The sequence below is a fragment of the Mandrillus leucophaeus genome, unplaced genomic scaffold (genome assembly GCF_000951045.1).
Source record: "Mandrillus leucophaeus isolate KB7577 unplaced genomic scaffold, Mleu.le_1.0 Scaffold603, whole genome shotgun sequence".
Taxonomy (NCBI): Eukaryota; Metazoa; Chordata; class Mammalia; order Primates; family Cercopithecidae; genus Mandrillus; species Mandrillus leucophaeus.
In genome coordinates this window covers 53,629-71,818 of record NW_012106509.1, presented here as the reverse complement: position 1 = coordinate 71,818, position 18,190 = coordinate 53,629, and the positions used below count along the sequence as shown (strand labels likewise).

The 18,190-nt window shown below is 36.9% G+C and overlaps 1 protein-coding gene across 1 annotated transcript in view; it reads left to right on the top strand.

Annotated features, from left to right (window-relative positions):
* The window catches only part of MET (MET proto-oncogene, receptor tyrosine kinase), a 118,653-nt gene that overhangs the window by 84,186 nt on the left and 16,277 nt on the right, over positions 1–18,190 (top strand). Inside the window, exons 12-17 of the mRNA XM_011999831.1 lie at positions 3,144–3,362; positions 9,750–9,896; positions 11,595–11,751; positions 11,946–12,086; positions 15,073–15,303; positions 17,619–17,699. Of these exons, the coding sequence (XP_011855221.1) occupies positions 3,144–3,362; positions 9,750–9,896; positions 11,595–11,751; positions 11,946–12,086; positions 15,073–15,303; positions 17,619–17,699 (976 nt within the window). The remainder of the gene's footprint in view (positions 1–3,143; positions 3,363–9,749; positions 9,897–11,594; positions 11,752–11,945; positions 12,087–15,072; positions 15,304–17,618; positions 17,700–18,190) is intronic.

Genomic DNA, 18,190 nt, shown 5'->3' with positions numbered 1-18,190 from the left:
CCCAAGTAGCTAGGACTACAGGCACGAGCCGTCATTCCTGGCTAATTTTTGTATTTTTTGGTAGAGACGAGGTTTCACCATGTTGGCCAGGCTGGTCTCGAACTCCTGACCTCAAATGATCCGCCCACCTTGGCCTCCCAAACTGCTGGGATTACAGGCGTGAGCCACTGCGCCTGGCCTGAGGCAGTGTTTTTACAGACAGTCAGTACAAATGGAAATCACAGCATTTCCCTAGTCCCTTTTTAATGCATCATAGAACATGGACCCTTTTGCTCTAATAAAATCCTTGGAAAAAGTCGCTGATGTTGCAGCAATATTCTCGCCTTCCTAAGCAGCAGACATATGCTTTCTTACTGCCCCCTGTTCTTCTTACCATCCTTCTTGTCCCTTTGTTAGCACGTTATCAAGTAACAAGAAAAGAGCATTCAAATATTTATGTTATGTCCTAAAAATGTTGTTTGCTGTTTCTCCACCTATCCTTATTTTATATAGGTCACATTAAAGTGGTAGTTTTAGTTTAGACCTTAGAAAGGTTGCCGTTATTTCCAAAGATTCCATACATTTTGTTGATGTTTTTCTTTAATATAAAATACCATAATCTAGTTGGACTTGTGCACTCAACTCAGAATGAAAGTTCTTAGTGCTCTTGCTTAACAAGGTCTTGATTGGTCGGGTGATAGATTGAATTACAGCACTTCCTTTTAGATTCCCCATCCAATATTTCTTGAAGACTAAAGCCACAATGTTCTTTAATTACAAAAACCAATTTGGGGCTAAAAATGTCAAGCCAAATCACCAAATAATAAGGTCATTTCAAATAAGATTTTTCTTGGCCTTCTCAATCAGCCACATTGCATCACCTCTAAAGAGTATTATTAGATTTTTATCATATTCCTGAGAAATTGTGCTCTAGGGAGTCACCACATGAAGCAAAGGATTTTGAAACCAATCCCAACACGTGGCCACAAACAAAGTTAGAGTACCACTGCTATTAATTTAAAGGACATCAGTTCTCCACAACAAAGCATAACAATTTTTCATTAACCAAATAAGAATAACAGTAATTCTCTTTGGTGTTGGTATGAGACCTTTTAAAGTAGAAATCTGAGAAATTATTAGTTTATCGAATTAATGCTGAGCGTACATTATTAAGATAATGACTGAATTTCCTTTCTTCTCCCTCACTAGCATTAAGGTGACACACAGAATGCCTCTTAGCTTCAGTCATTCATTTGTAATCAAATATTTATTAAAAACTTTTTAGGTGTCACACATAAGAGTTGCATATCCCAAGGATGATTCAAACAATGGTAGACAATAAACATCTTATTTGTTTATTTTTCTGGAAATATAAACTTCTGTTGTTTTAGCCACAAACATGTTAGTACAGTAGAAGTATGCATTAGAATGGGACAAGAGTGAAAAATGCAGTGGATCTATTTTACTATTTGCTATTTGTTTTACTGTCGTTTGTGAAAACTACTTTATAAAGAGATATGTGTTCCTTCCATGTTCCCTGCCACTTACAGAATTTAAAGCTGACCATGATGAATTGAACCCATTTATTATTTAACAAATAAAAACTCTTGGTCAGGTCTGATTTAGATATATAGGTCCAGCCACAATAACTTTAAGTCCAATAAACTCTAATCCTTTCAAAACAAAAACAATCATCTTCATAACAAAATGTATATTAATTTGTTAACGTGTGCATTACGCCCCAGAAGCCTGCAGTTTATTGTGTAGTTCTCAGATTCCTTGTTATGTAAACAATTATTGTGATGGCAGTAAAATTGTTCATGTCCATTAGGAATAAATAGCTTTTAGCATTATAATATTAATTTTATACAAAACTCAATAATATAATTTTATCCATATTATGTCTCTAAAAGTTTTATCTGCTGCTGATAAACATTTTTAATGTAAGATCTTTTTTTAATTATTTTTTAAAGAGAATAGCAAATAACAAATTCTGTTTATCCTTTTTATGTATATCCTGAGTCCTTTTTGTATTGTGGGCATAAGTGATTGTTTTATCCCCAACTATACTTGTCAAAGAAAAGGAAATCTAAGGGATGTTGTTGCTTGTTTGTCTTTTCCTTGGGGGAAAAACGCAACTGTTAACCTTAGATGTACCACTGTGTGTTGCTGGTTTAGTCTAAGTACAATCAAGAGGAAGCTACATTTTCCAAAATTCCATAAATCAGAATTCCAAAGAGGAAGATTTGAAATGAGACATGAAAGGGCATGAAATAATAATAGCAGAGGCTTTGTAAAATAGAGAGCATAGGAAAAGGTTTCAATATAAAATATGTCATGGACAAAAAGATAGCATGGGAGCGAAGACATTGAATTTTGGAGTTAATGGCCTAGGATTTATATTCGCTATTCCGCCACTCCAAGCTGTGTGACCTGGTCTAATGACATAAGTTTGCAAAGCTCAGTTTCTTAATTTGTAAACTGTGCATAATCATAATACCCACTGATAGGATTATCATGAGAATTAAATGAGACCAACCTTGTAAAGCATTTTGCACAAAACCTATCATTCAATAATTAATAGCTTAAAACACACTAATAAGATTACCTAACTACATAGTTAATTATCATGTTCACCATATGGTGCTTGGCACTTTACAAAGCACTTTACCATGTGGTATCCTACGTGGTAAATAGCATTTTCATCTTAATTCCTAAATGAGGAAACTGAGTTATTTAGTGTGGGCCCTGCCTCTGTTCCCATAGCTTGGGTTAAAGCTAGGAGAGGAGCCAAAGCCTTCTAACCCCACAAAGCCCAGCTCCCAGTCTGCCTGCCTGCCTCACACAACAAGGGGCAATTCCTCCAGGTGACTGTCCTGTCTTCTTAAGGAAAATAAAATGATGGGATGAGGGCCAGCTTCAGATTCATCAGCATGGTTTATGCTGGGCAGGTGGAGGTCTGTGTTTCTTTAAAGGCTGGGTTGTTTGGATAATTTTGCATGTATCGTGTTTCCAGAAATGTGTAGTCTAACATTAAGAAGCTAAATACAGATTTTTTTCAAAAACTCTATATTTTCAATTGATTGGAGTGGTGAATTATAAAGTTGCTGTGGATGTTGCCAAGCCGTATTCTGTTTACAGTGGATAATTGTGTCTTTCTCTAGGCATGTCAGCATCGCTCTAATTCAGAGATAATCTGCTGTACCACTCCTTCCCTGCAACAGCTGAATCTGCAACTCCCCCTGAAAACCAAAGCCTTTTTCATGTTAGATGGGATCCTTTCCAAATACTTTGATCTCATTTATGTACATAATCCTGTGTTTAAGCCTTTTGAAAAGCCAGTGATGATCTCAATGGGCAATGAAAATGTACTGGAAATTAAGGTAAGAAATGCTTTAAACACTGTCTTAAATCATCAGCTCAAACTTAATTGACTTCATAGCTATGTGAATACAATTGTTGTACTTGGCCGTTGTATCTTATACAACACCAGCAAATATATAAGGTCTGAAAAACAAATCTTTTTGGCATAAAACTAAAAGATAAGAATAACCGTGGACTGCATTTTAATGAACCATTTAAAAACCCTTTCTTGTGTATGTATTAAAACGTAGCAAATGTGGGACACAAATCCATTAAAGAGGATCCCTGTGCTGCATTATCTTGCTGATGTTATACGTTTCCCCGGACATTTTACCTAAATGGGCTCATTATAAGGTAAAACATAAGAGCTGTGAAAGTAAATGCATCAATTGTATCTCTGTACTTCCTTGTAATACTTGGAATTTTGTATCTGGGTGTGGTCATCTCTAAGCTAATTTGTAAATGGAACTAGATATCTGCCACCTTAGGAACATATTAGCTTCTAAATATAATTTAATAGAGAATAACAGGTCATCTTTTCTAAAGCAAGCCTGTTGCAAACAAAGAACACTAAGACCCAGAAAGGTTAAGTGATTGACAAGTGACAAAAGAGTGGCAGAATAATAAAGACTAGAGTGCAGCTTTTTTATGTCCCTTCAGTTATTTCTACTTCAAATAATAACACAGGCAAAATGCTCAAGACTTGAATTATTCATAGCTGCAGTCACTAGAAACAGCAAAATATTTATCCTTCAACATGTTGTTAAAACGTTTAGAAATTTTTTTTTCTTGAAAGATGATCTGAATGCAAATATGAACAAACATAAAGCAATAGGATAGTCTTTATTTGGGTGCAATATAGGCTTTCATGGGACATCTCCATCTAAGTAATAATATATTTCCATCAAAATTTTTCTGACTTTTTCAACAAAAATTTAACTACAGCCCAACTTATGCATATGTTCACGCTCATACAAGTTTACTAACCTCATTATTGTGTTTTGTACGATAATTAAGCAAGCCCAGCATGAAATTGAATGGAAGCCCGCTTCAATGAACAGTGTGTTTACAACAGCAAAGTCCTTTCATCTGCTTCTTTAATTAGTTTTAGAAAGGGAGAAATAAGCTTTTATCACTTCTTTTTTTTTTTTCAATAAAACTAATCTAGTGTGACCTTTTGCTTTCAACAATTACTGTTTTTGCCATTTGAAAGATTCCAATTGGTTTTTCTTGATGATAACAAAGGTTTATGTGCAAATAGTTTTACACCCAGAGAAACTCTATTTTTCTGTTTCTGTATCTATGATGAAGGGATTAGAGATAAACGGTTCTTTACCTACCCTTCCAAGCACAGTCTTTATGGAAGAGAAAACTTCTTTTTCCATAAATTAAATACCCATTATTCAACATCCTACAAAATTGTTGGACCAAGAAAAACATAATTTGGCATCATCCTCGGCCTGTCAATGGTACTCCCAGCATGGCGAAAGGGTCTTCTAGAGACAGGCACAAAACACTTTATTTTCTTGCCTATATATAGAATAACTCTTTCTCTAACAAGTGTATAGCACCTGCCACGTGACAGAATAGTAATCTAGTGGGAGCAGTGGCAGTTCAGGGAGATTATTTTAGTATCATGATTCAACATTTTTTCATACTTCACTTATGTATGAGAGGAAAGCAAAGGCATAAGAGAATATTTGTTGTGTCAGCAATCTAACTCTTTATCAATACGTTAAGTTGATCACATTAAAACTTCTACCTCTCGGCCAGGCACGGTGGCTCATGCCTGTAATCCCAGCATTTTGGGAGGCCGAAGCAGGTGGATCACTTGAGGCCAGGAGCTCGAGACCAGCCTGGCCAACATGGCGAAACCCCATCTCCACTAAAAATACAAAAATTGGCTGGGCGTGGTGGTGGGTGCCTGTAATCCCAGCTACTCAGGAGGCTGAGGGAGGAAGATGACCTGAGTCCTGAAGGCAGAGGTTGCAGTAAGCTGAGATGGCACCACTGCACTCCAGCCTGGGAGACAGAGCTAGACCCCATCTCAAAAAAAAAGAAAGAAAAGAAAAGAATAAAGAAAACGTGTACTTCATCAATGAAAGTGCTCTGGAGAGAATCATGTGTTTAGAATGAGATATGTTCTTTATTGCCAGGAAGCGTTCATGCTCCTCATGCAGCCATGCATGCAAGAGTTCCTAGGCTGAAAAGAGATTGTGATCGTTTCCTGCCCTAGTTATGAGAGTTCCTCAATTCGTAATAAGCCCAGTGACTACACCATGGGCAAAAGGGTGAGCCAAGTTTGGGTGAGAGAACACAATAGGGGTCAAGCATAAGTCACCCCTCAGAATGAATCCCAAGCCCCATGGATGGAGAAGGTAGTTTATGGCCAAGGCTTCAAATCCCCCAAGACCAGTTGTAGACAGTGGTCATCAAAAGTAGGCACCTCTTTGTGGGTATCCATGACTCCCCAAGAACCTCTATCAACAACAGCTCATGTTTGTATGGAATTTTACAGTTGACACTGTACTTTGGCATGTTTTATTTCATTTGAGTCTCATGTGGACCCATGCAGTTGGGAGGTCAGTGATGATGACCCCCATTTGTAGATAGGTAAACAAAGGTTTAGGAAGATTAGCTGATTAGTCTTGGGTCACCCAGGGAGCAAACAGCAGAACTGGGGCCCACACTCAGGCTTCTTTGTTCCAAATTTGGTCTTCTGTCACTGCATGCACTAAATTACAGTATTTCTTATATTAACTCTCATTTAATGTACACTAAAATACCATCATAGAGACACTTTTCTATCATGTGCTATTTATATATCTATGCAATTATTTAAGGGGAATAGCTCTTAACATTTTATAAATATCTAAAAATTGATTCTGTTTAAAGAAACTCTATATTTCTCCCTAAGTATCTTATTTCTGACTCTTTATGCATGAGCATATCTTATGAAAAGTAGAGAAGTATTCTGTTTCATGCTGGAACAAGGACTGCCTGACATTGCCTTGGGGGTTTATCTTATTCTGCAGCATATAGGAATCTATGGGAATAAAGATGCTTCAAAAGTTCAATCTGGAGAAGTCAGGTCAAACAAGAGAAAGGAGCACAGGAAGATGAGCCAGGGCAGGGAGCAGGGACTTGGTCTATGACATTGTCATCACAAGAACAAATGCTGAGAGCTCAGGTGGAGGTGAAGCATCAGTGTGTGGACATTGGAAGGATCAAGAAGGAAGCATGGTTCTGAATCATCCCAATCCACCTGCTGCCCAGAGCTAGCCAGAGGTTGTCCTTCTCCCTTTGAATAATTTATCTGCAACTCTCCCCCTCAATCTCAGTCAAAACCACCATGAACTCAGTTCTGAGTCCAGACAGGATAAAAGTGAAGGATTCTTTTCTCAGAGGTTATTTGGCCCAGTGTCAAGACCTATTCTTATTAATGGTGCTCATAGCTTACTCTCAAACTAGTATTTCTTTGTGCTGCCCAGGTTAATGGGCATTCTGATGTGTATACACACACACACACACACACACACATATAAAAATATATATAAATATATATATATCTTTTTCCAGGGTAGTTTCATAGCACCTAATAGTAAAGATAGTAAAAAATCTATTCCTGTGGTTTCGTAGTTCCTAGTAGTAAAGGTCCCCAACTAGCCAGCAAAGCCACCAGTTTAATTTTGGTTTGCCCACCTTTTCCCAAATGGCCAGGGAAGTTTTCCCCAAAATGCCTATTAACATGTGGTGGAAGTCAGTTCTGAAGTTGTCTGTGAAGGTTCATTGCTTGCTTCCTAAGTTGAGGGACTTGTGTCCTCTATGTGAAGTGTAAATCTCACCCCCTCACCACCACCTCACTAATTTCCTACTGCTGATCTCCCTGGACTTTGGACCCCCGCCTGTCTGGGTCCTGCTGCCAAACTACACTGACTTGCCCAGACCCAGCCTGTGGCCACCTGGATGTATGAAAACTTGAAGGACGCTTCCTCTCATAATGTTATTTTTCAGATCCTACCCACTTCCACTCCCATCTGCTCGGTTCTGTAGCCATCTCAGACATGAGTCCCCAGGCCTGAATCCTGGATAGAAACATGTCACACCAGGCCAGAGTTGGCGAGGAAAGAGACTTGGTACATCCTGATATAGCACATTGGGCGTAATTAGTTTTTATTTTTGAAATGGATCCATTTTGACATTGCAGTGAGAGGAAGAAATCCTTACTCATTTTTATATTCTCAGTGACTAGAACTGTGTCTAACACACAGTAGATGGTAAGTAGATTTTGTGTCAAACGGAATTTGATTTGCTTCATGATCTAGCCCCTTTCTGGATAATAGTTTTCCATATGTAAAGCAGATAATAGTTCTTCATATGTAAAGCAATAATAGCTACTTCAGGGGGAGTGTATTTTCAGGATAGTATGAGATGGTTATAACTAATTTGCTCTATGTCTGTTGGCGATTAAAGATCAGAAAGCTCTCTCTTTTGTTGCTTTATTTTTAAACCCACTTATTATGATTTTAGTGACTGAAATCACCCTGAAGCAGTTGAATGACTTTTATTTAATAATAGTTAATATTCAACAATAAATATTAATGTAATTAATAGCAAAAGTTCTAAATAGAAGTTTTTTAACATCTCAATAAAGCTATGTTTATTTTCTTTTAAATGACAAAATTTAGCCCATACCTTTTGAAGTTTTTTCTTTATTTGGGCCCCATTGTTATATAGAAGTGAGCTACAAGTATCACTTTTGTACTATCTGGGATTTTACACCTCTAAAACAATTATATATATAACTGATAGTAGTTGCTTATACAAGTCACTACTTACCACGTATCCTCTGGTATCTACATATAACATAAGATGTAGATATGTGATATGTGATGTGGATGTGTCATCTGTTTTTGTTTTAGAGAAGCCTCTATGCAACAACCAAGGAGATCCTAAGCCTGAAACAATAAGCATTGGAAACGCAAATGTTGTACATTCATCCCTTCCCCCAACCTTAGTTATTATCTAAGCAAGCAAGACACATTTTAGACATTTTCTCATAAATCAAACCCTACAGCTCTTTAATCTCTTTTCTTTGTCTTTCCCTGAATTCCCTACATTATGTGGATAAGGGCTTTATCCCCCTTCAGACCTAACCAACAAGTTGTCGTTTGAAGCCCTGAAGTCATCTCTTAGATTGATGTGCTTCTGTGTGTGTTGGCCTGTGTGGCTGACCTGGTTCAATGGACTACACATACTGCTTTTAGAAGTATCATAAGGATAGGGTTTGTCTATATCCATTTTATCTGAAACTCCAACATCAGGTTATAAAGAAGTATTTTCTTGCCACTTCTTTTCCTAGAGTAATAACTGCCTGACCAATCAATCTATTGAGATCCATATGAGACCATGTATGTGAATGGAGTTTGCCAAGTATTAAAGATTATATAAAACAAAGTAGCAGCATTGTAGCTATTACGGGCTGGTCTTTATCCATAAGAAAAATAGTAATATGTTTTGATATATGTCACCTCAAAATAATAGCTTGCTCAATAAATAACTGTACCCATTAGGTCTTGATATGAGAAATTATACCTAGGTTTGCACTTCTTTTGCAAGGCTACTTATTGGTTTCTCAAACAAAACGTTGATGTTTTTAAAATGCCTGATAGCAACTTCAGTTAACTAAATATGTCACATTAACTAACTTTAGAAAAATTTTTTGTGGAACTATGTAATTGTTCAAAGTAATAGAATTGTGCTCTCAAATTATAATGGTCATACAGCATCTCACATAAATTTCTTTAAAAGTGAATTCATTTATGCATAGGACTCAAGTGTGCAAGAAGGATGAAAGTAAACTACCCAACTCAAAGAAAGAACATATTAATATTAGCATAACATAATACAGTGTTAATACATTAACAACGATTTAACATCAGATTTCAGGAGATGAGACCCAGGCATCAGTATTTTTTAAAGTTCTCACTGTGATTCTAAAAGCAAAGTCAAGGCTGAGAATCTCTGCATTAGGCAGCGTTAGGTAGTGCAACAACAGAATCTCTAAATTGCGTCTTTTTTGCCAAACATTGATACCCCCCGAAGACAATAGTGAGGTGATGATAGGTAAAACATCATTCTGCGTTTAAGGATGTGAAGCAAGAACCTCTTTCCTTTTCTCTAAGGTCCAATTTGATGCAAAAGCTATATAATTCCTAACTAATACGTGCCCTGAAATTGTCTCGCTCCCCTTTAGCCATCCCAATTGCCATGAAAATCAGTATCATAGAATCATGTGCCTTGGCAAACAACATGGCCTGTGTTTGCAGTATATTTATATTCTTTTGCCATTGTTAGCATTCCTGCAGAACTGTGAAGTGTTAACAACCTTTTTTTTTTTCTTCCAGGGAAATGATATTGACCCTGAAGCAGTTAAAGGTGAAGTGTTAAAAGTTGGAAATAAGAGCTGTGAGAATATACACTTACATTCTGAAGCCGTTTTATGCACGGTCCCCAATGACCTGCTGAAATTGAACAGCGAGCTAAATATAGAGGTGGGATTCCTGCATTCCTCTCATGATGTAAATAAGGAAGCCAGTGTAATTATGTCATTCTCAGGCTTAAAATAAATCATTAAAGCTCATTTATGTGTGGGTTTTGGCTCATCAACTCAGCCTCCATTCCTGTTGTTATTTTAGAAATAGTGAGTTTTTTGGTCACATTGTCTCCTTCCCCAAGATTGGGAGGTAGATCTCAAAAGTTCTTTCAACCCACACTGCTTCTCCATCATGCCACACTCTTCCCAAAATTTGCTGTAATTTTCAGAAGAAATAAGGATGCCTCCAAGAGTGTCCTTCTACTGCCTCCCACCACCCCAGGAGGCCAGAGCCGGTGTTCCACTGCCAATCACAGTGATCACTAATGCATAGAGTCCCATAAATAAAGGAAGGTGCATGCATCAAACAAAGTAAAATAAGGATTAAACTACTTTACAGTAACTTTTTTCATGTAGACAGCTGAATCAAACAACCTAGAACCAAAGCAAGTTATCTTTTCTTATTCTTTTTTTAACAAATTTATTGTGATGTAATTCACATACCATGCAATTCACCCATTGAAAGGGTATAGTTCAATGGGTTTTGGTATATTATATTGTCAATTTATTTGAATTGTGGTAAAATATATGTAACATAATGTTTGCCATTTTAACCATTTTTAAATGTACAATTCAGTTGCATTAATTTCATTCATAGTGTTGAATAACCATCAGCATTACCTAATTCCAGAACTTTTTCATCACCCGAAACAGATACTCTATAACCAATAAGCAGCAACTCCACATACCTTTCTCTCCTCCCGCTCCTGATAACTTCTAATCTACTCTCTAGCTCTAGAATTTGCCTATTCTAGATATTTCATGTGAGTGGAATCATACAATATTTGTCTTTTTGTGTGTGGCCTATTTTACTTAACATAATGTTTTCAAGGTTCATCCACGTTGTAGCATATGTCGGTACTTCATTCCTTTTTGTGGATGAATAATATTCCATTGTATGTATCCCACATTTATCCAAAAGTAAGTGATTTTTAAAGGGTTCCTGAAGTCTTCTGAAAAGTTATGAAATGGAAAAACACACAAAAATTAGAAAATCAAAAGCTGAATCATGAGATCAGAGTTGGAATTTCAGAAGGACCATAAATCCTAAAAATCATAAAATGTTACAGCCGGAAGGGACTTCAAAGATTTCTGCTGTGTATCATAACTGAAGTAAAAGTATTCTGAGACTTTATTGTTCCATCATAACAGTACAATTATTTACCTCTTATGGGAAGTCTTCTCTGCCCTCCACCCCACCGTCCAGGACAGAATTAATGTCCCATTGTCTCTGTTGATTACTATTTAGTCATACTTCTGTGGCACATACCACACTGTACTGTAATCATTTATTTATATGTCTGTCTCCCCTTCTACACTTCATTCCTGTTTTTTGTAGATCTTTTTATCCCTAATACCTAGTTACAAATCCAAACAGCTAAGTACCATATAAGTACTTCAGGGATCAGTGTCCCCTAATTATTTGAACACTGGAGCAAAATTGAGGAATCTCTTACTATCCTGAAAGCAGTTATGCCATTTGTAGAATGGCAATAACCAGGTGGTATTTGGGGCCCAAAGAGGTTGTGCTACAGCCTGTATAGTATAAATATCTATCATGGCTAAATGCTGACTTTTCTCTATTTGTCATTTTTAGTGGAAGCAAGCAATTTCTTCAACCGTCCTTGGAAAAGTAATAGTTCAACCAGATCAGAATTTCACAGGATTGATTGCTGGTGTTGTCTCAATATCAATAGCACTCTTACTACTACTTGGGCTTTTCCTGTGGCTGAAAAAGAGAAAGCAAATTAAAGGTGCATTTTTGTTATGGTTCGTTTTTAGAAGTTACCTTAAGAACACAGTCATTACAGTTTAAGATTGTCATACATTCGTGTGTGCTGTCTTATACGTAGTCCATAAAACCCATGAGTTCTGGGCACTCGGTCAAAGTCTCCTGGGACCCATGATAGCCGTCTTTAACAAGCTCTTTCTTTCTCTCTGTTTTAAGATCTGGGCAGTGAATTAGTTCGCTATGATGCAAGAGTACACACTCCTCATTTGGATAGGCTTGTAAGTGCCCGAAGTATAAGCCCAACAACAGAAATGGTTTCAAATGAATCTGTAGACTACCGAGCTACTTTTCCAGAAGGTATATTTCAGTTTCTTGTTCTGAGAAATACCTATACATACACCTCAGTGGGTTGTGACTTTGTTGTTTATTTTTGGTTTTGCATTTATATTTTTATAAAAACCTTAAGGAAGTATTTACCTCTGACAAATAAGTATTTGACACAGCATTAAATGGCTCTTATTTTTAAATGAACCCAGGTTCATTTAAAACTGTATATTATATTTATATTACATCATTAAAATCATATTTTAATCATATTTTAACATAAAATCATATTATATTATGATTTTACATTATGATTTTAGAGTCCATAAGCTCTCATCTCACAAAAAGGTTAATTTTGAAATCATTTGAGCAAAAGTAATTTGTTTATGATCTAAGTGCAATGGTAAGAAATTGTGAAGCTCTCTTTTACAATCCAGGAAGAGTTAAGTTACAAAATATAGTTATTTAAATGTAAGCTGGAACTGCTGCATTTTTTACCTGTTGAAGCCCAAACATTGAAACTATACTGTTAGTAATTCTTTGAAGTGTTCTCAATGAACTGTTAGCACACAACCTTTTTCCCACAGTATTCTAGGACTTGAATGTATTTTGAGACTTAGCCAAGGAAAACCTTCAATTACACTATGACAAAAAGGAGGGGTCAATATCATCAGCTTTGTAAAACACTATGCCTAGTAATGTTCAGGTTAACCAGAGCTTTTCACGTTGTTTTATTTAAATCTCCTGGTAAAAGCAAAATGTCTGTATTGTATCAGCTCCATTATCTTTAGAAGTTACAGGATGTGAGTCAAGTACAAGCATTTCCTTGGTTGAATATTTACCATTGGACAAATAAAATGAGTCATAGATCATTGAGGACACTGGAAAAGTTAGAAGTTGCTCATCCAAACAAGTTCAAGAGCAATGAAGCACTTAACATTTTAACATTTTCAACACTTACCACCTCTTGTGTTTTGAAGTTTATGTTACTTCTATGGAGATACACGTAGTAAACATTGTCTTTGCCCTGATTCCATTCACCTTTAAAAATCCATTCCTTTAACCATGTGGAAAAATCAAACCTAGTTTATTGTTTTGAAATTTAGATCTATTTAGTATTTTATACCCACATTTAGTATTTTATGTGCACATTTCATAGTTCTAATCTGAGATCATTAAAATTTACAAGTTTTCTTTGAAAAAAAAAAAACTTACCTAATCTTCTTTGAACCTTCTTACTCAACAAAGCTCTGTCATCATTGCTAAGAAGGTTGAGTTTCACACTCTTTTCTCCACTGAGCCTGCTCCTTGGAGACATGAAAAGAAAACAGGTAAAAGAGGGTCATCTAGAGAGAATGAGAAAATAGGTGCACAGCCAAAACCTAATGAAGAGGCAACTGCAGATGTTTCCTCTCTACATCTGGTGGGGACAGCATTCTCATCAGTCTTTTTCATGGAGACCTAGAGTTCTATGTGGTGTGACACCAGGGTTGCACAATGATGGTTTCAATTGGTTTCTGCACATGTTTGAATTTAGCTGAAGAGTCACGTTGTCATGCCAAAGGACTTTTATCCATGTCTCACCAAGGATTTCCCTCAATGTCTGCACCCTTAAGCATTTAGAGCTCTGATCTCCAGATGCAAAGTCTTGGGAAGTGAGGATGAAAGAACTGAGTTTAGAGAGGCTGATTGGCATTTCCAGTCCCCTGGGGAAGGTTTGGAGACCCTGACTCCTTGGAATTAAAGGAGCAAGTACTCAGCTAGGCTCCTTCCTTCCTCACCCACCCAACATTTCAGGTACTTCCCAGATCTTCCACATCCCCTTTAAAGGTTGCACCTGTCTTGTTTCTGGCTAGTGTCTACTATAACTGGTGCCCAAATCATTGATGCCCAAAGCTTTTCTGGAACCACTTTTGACCAAGTTCGTTTATTATTAATCAAACAGTCCACTGTAGAAAATACTAAAAATGTTTAAGTGGGATTAGGAATAGTCAAGGTACTAACAGCACTCTTTTTGTGCCCTTCTCTCAGATTCTGATTCTCCTGCTTATGTGCAAACAAACGATATATTTTGGTGCCAATAGGGAACCCCCACATAACCCTCTCCCTGTGTTACATACTAATACATTTCAATACTATTCCTAGTTCATCTTCATGTCAGTTGCTGTGGCTATGATGCCCCCTCCTTGATATGTGTGAATTCCCAGTGGAAAGAGAAAGGGAAAGTGGAAAGGATGACTTCCTGGCCCTATTTGGCATTAAGAAATTGACTATCAGCACAATTTCTTCCCCTGAAATGAAAAACGTTTCTCCTTGCAAAAGGGAACTTTGCCTGAGGTTCTTACAGAGCTTTGGTTATAAAGATCAACTTACAAAGAATGCTTTCCCCTTTCGTAATGCCCTTAACTAAACAATAAGGATGGTCCACTAACCGAGACCTAACATGCCTTCTCTAAACAACAGTAACACTAAATCCAGTGCCATCACTGCACAGTGGAGAATTTACTACTAATGTGAAAAGGTTTCAGTTCTGGGAATATAACCAGTATTTACTTCTAATCATATGTGTATTTTTCCCTTGGCCAGGAATCCATAGGTTTTGCACAATTGTAATTAATTCCATTAATAAATAGTAGTCTCTCAAAAAGGCATCTTTTTCATTTTCTTACATTTGAGCTGGATTTTTGTGAGATCAGGCAATTGCTCAACTACCTTTGTTGCTTCCATTCTTAAGGACATGGTATATTCAAAAATAAACCATAAGCATGGCTTTTTCCTATTGATAAAAAGAGAAATGTCTAAGGAAATGAGGGTAAAAAGCTTTCAAAGTTAATACTAAGTCTACTTAAATGAAAATCTGTAAACATTTTATGAAATGCTTGTATATATAACTCAGTATCTTTCCCCAAGTTATTATCATCTTTATCAAACTAATTCCACTATAAAAGCTCTTCCTGTTTCAATCCCCATTAAATGAGGTTTTACTGTTGTTCTTTAATAATTTTCCTTTATCTTACAGATCAGTTTCCTAACTCATCTCAGAACGGTTCATGCCGACAAGTGCAGTATCCTCTGACAGACATGTCCCCCATCCTGAGTAGTGGGGACTCTGATATATCCAGTCCATTACTGCAAAACACTGTCCACATTGACCTCAGCGCTCTAAATCCAGAGCTGGTCCAGGCAGTGCAGCATGTAGTGATTGGGCCCAGTAGCCTGATTGTGCATTTCAATGAAGTCATAGGAAGAGGTAAGTATTTCCACTCAGCTTTTTGTTAAATACGATTTTCCAGTAAGCATTTTATCTTTGGCCTTTGCAGATTAGGAACTTAGACAATGGTGAAAGCAACTGACAGAGCAGTGATAACAAGTGTACTTGATTTCTGTTCTGTAGAAATGCAGCCCTGTAAATCATATCTGTGGGGATTTGCCCCTGTGCATGGAAGCAATTGCATAATCTCCCAAACATATTAGAACTAAATCACAGTTCATCCTCATCCTGTGCGTACTAGCAACTATAGTTTCTTCGAAGGTGCCATTTACTTTCTTCTAAAATTCAGGGCCAAGTGCAGTGGCTCACACCTGTAATCCCAGCACTTTGGGAGGCCGAGGCAGGCAGATCACCTGAGGTCAGGAGTTCAAAACTGTCCTGGCCAACATGGCGAAACCCTGTCTCTACTAAAAAATACAAAAATTAGCCAGCCATGGTGGTGGATGCCTTTAAGCCCAACTACTAGGGAGGCTGAGGCAAGGAGAATTGCTTGAACCTGGGAGGCGGAAGTTGCAGTGAGCCAAGATTGTGCCACAGCACTCCAGCCAGGGCGACAGAATGAGACTCTGTCTCAAAAAAATAAAGAAATATAACTAACTAACTAAATAAATATCACTCCTTTCATTTTGAGTATTTTTATTCAATCTCTCGCCAGTCTTTCTTTACCCTGAGAACAGTGACAAACTCTACGAAGCCTGGTTTATAGCAGTTTGTACACTGCTGGACGGCATCAGAAGACAGAGAATTTATAGCATTCCCCTGATCTAAAGCAACATATATCATCTCTACAATGCACTCCAATTTCTTTATACAAAGATAAATGAATATTTGTAATAAGCTAGCCAGAGCAGCAATAACAGCTAGCATAAACAGTATTTGCGGAAATATTTAGCAGGAAAAGAAACCAATCAAAAACCGGGAAATGAACTTCACTCTTCTTGTTGTTTTTTTTTTTTTTTTTCGAAAAAGCTTTTACCCTTAATACTAAATGGCCTCTGATCCCTTTTATTCTATATGTGCTGCAAGAGGTTGTACAGGCATCTGCCAGTGTGATACAAGAGAAGCTGACGGCGTGATTTGCCTTCTATGAACACAAGGTCTTCTCACTTTCCTGTGGTAGCATCCACACATTCTTCTGTCAAACACCCCAGGACGTAATCCTTCCCATGCTCCTTCTTCCCCAAGAGTGGCTTCACTGTTAACAAACATCTTTCCGTTTCCCTTCAGAGCAATATATAGTTCTGTCATAGGCCTGTAAATCCCAGTAATTGCACCAATTTTAGAGTGTATGGACTCACTAATTGTGTTCTAATTCTACACATTGGAAAACTCGAATTTTTTACCATGAAAGGTACTAAAATGGCAATTTTTTTGAAGTTATAATCACTAACAGCTCTATAAGTATTGGCTATTATGTATTTATATGTTTTTCTCCAGGAGAATAGGAGCACTCAAAAGCATAGGTTTTATTTTATTCTTCTTTGCATTACTAGAGGGTAGCCTAATGCCTGACACTCACACACTAGGCACTCATGGTGTCTTGGCCAGCTGGATGAATTAATTAGTGAATGACTTACACAGCTATTAGACATTTGGCACCTCTGGGGAAAATTACTGCCACTCGATAAAAGGCTACCATTGGGAAAATTATGTGGTCAAAGCCAGAGAGAACTGGATGAAGTGAGTCAGGGTGAATTGGCTTCATTTGGGCAACTGCCTTTCGGTTTCTGCCAAACTGGATTACGTATTAACCAGTGACTAATGGGGAAATCCTTATTCTATAATACTAATCTTATTTTTAATGGTGACGTTTTTATTTCATTTCAGTTTATTAGAATATAGGGAGCTTATTTTATGTGTTCTTTTAGTTCTTATTTACGTGTTTATCTTAGTTCTTCATGTGGGTTAACTTTATTTTCATATTTTAAAATACTATGTCATCCTTAAAAATACATTTATTTGATGAGGCAGATGTTACTCACCTTTTCAGTGGTTCCACTATGGTTGAATATTTTATTAGATTAGCCTTTAATATGAGTCATATCACCTACAACTTATTCATGAATTAAATCATCACATTGCTTATACCCTTGGGTGAAAGGTGTCACATCTACATATATATTTACAAACACACCTACACACCTACAGTGGTATTGTTAAAAGTATTTTTTAAACATACTCTTTTGCTGTATAGAAAGAAGAAGGAATAAAACGAAGCTCATAAAAGGCTTGATATATAATGATTTCATAATTAGATGTGATGCAGTACTAACCAAGTTCTTTCTTTTGCACAGGGCATTTTGGTTGTGTATATCATGGGACTTTGTTGGACAATGATGGCAAGAAAATTCACTGTGCTGTGAAATCCTTGAACAGTGAGTGGCATTTTATTTAACCGTGGAGTATACTTTTGTGGTTTGCAACCTAATAACTAGCTTATAATAAAATGTTGATTTACACTTTCCCCTTGTGGAAAAATCAGCTACCACTGAAATTATGGGCCTAATCCTGAAAATTTGTTTTGTTCTAGACTTTTATTGAACTATTTCCTCTGAAATGATCCCTCAGAGCCCTCATTAGTAAGGGGGTAAGAGAAATGAGGTTCTTGGATGAACTGAGTATCATTTAACTATAACTATGTTTGGCTTATAATATTTGTTTTGCAAGTGACATTTATGGAAACTATTGGAAGCATGTTGGCACATACAGTAGTAATGACTCATTTTACCCGGAGGCATTACTATAATTATTTTTTAACCACAACTTCCATTAAAAAGATAAAAAATGAAATAAGACAAACAGGAGAAAACGACGCTGGCCAAAAATTGAAAAATTGTAAGTATGGTAATACCTCATTTATCCACAT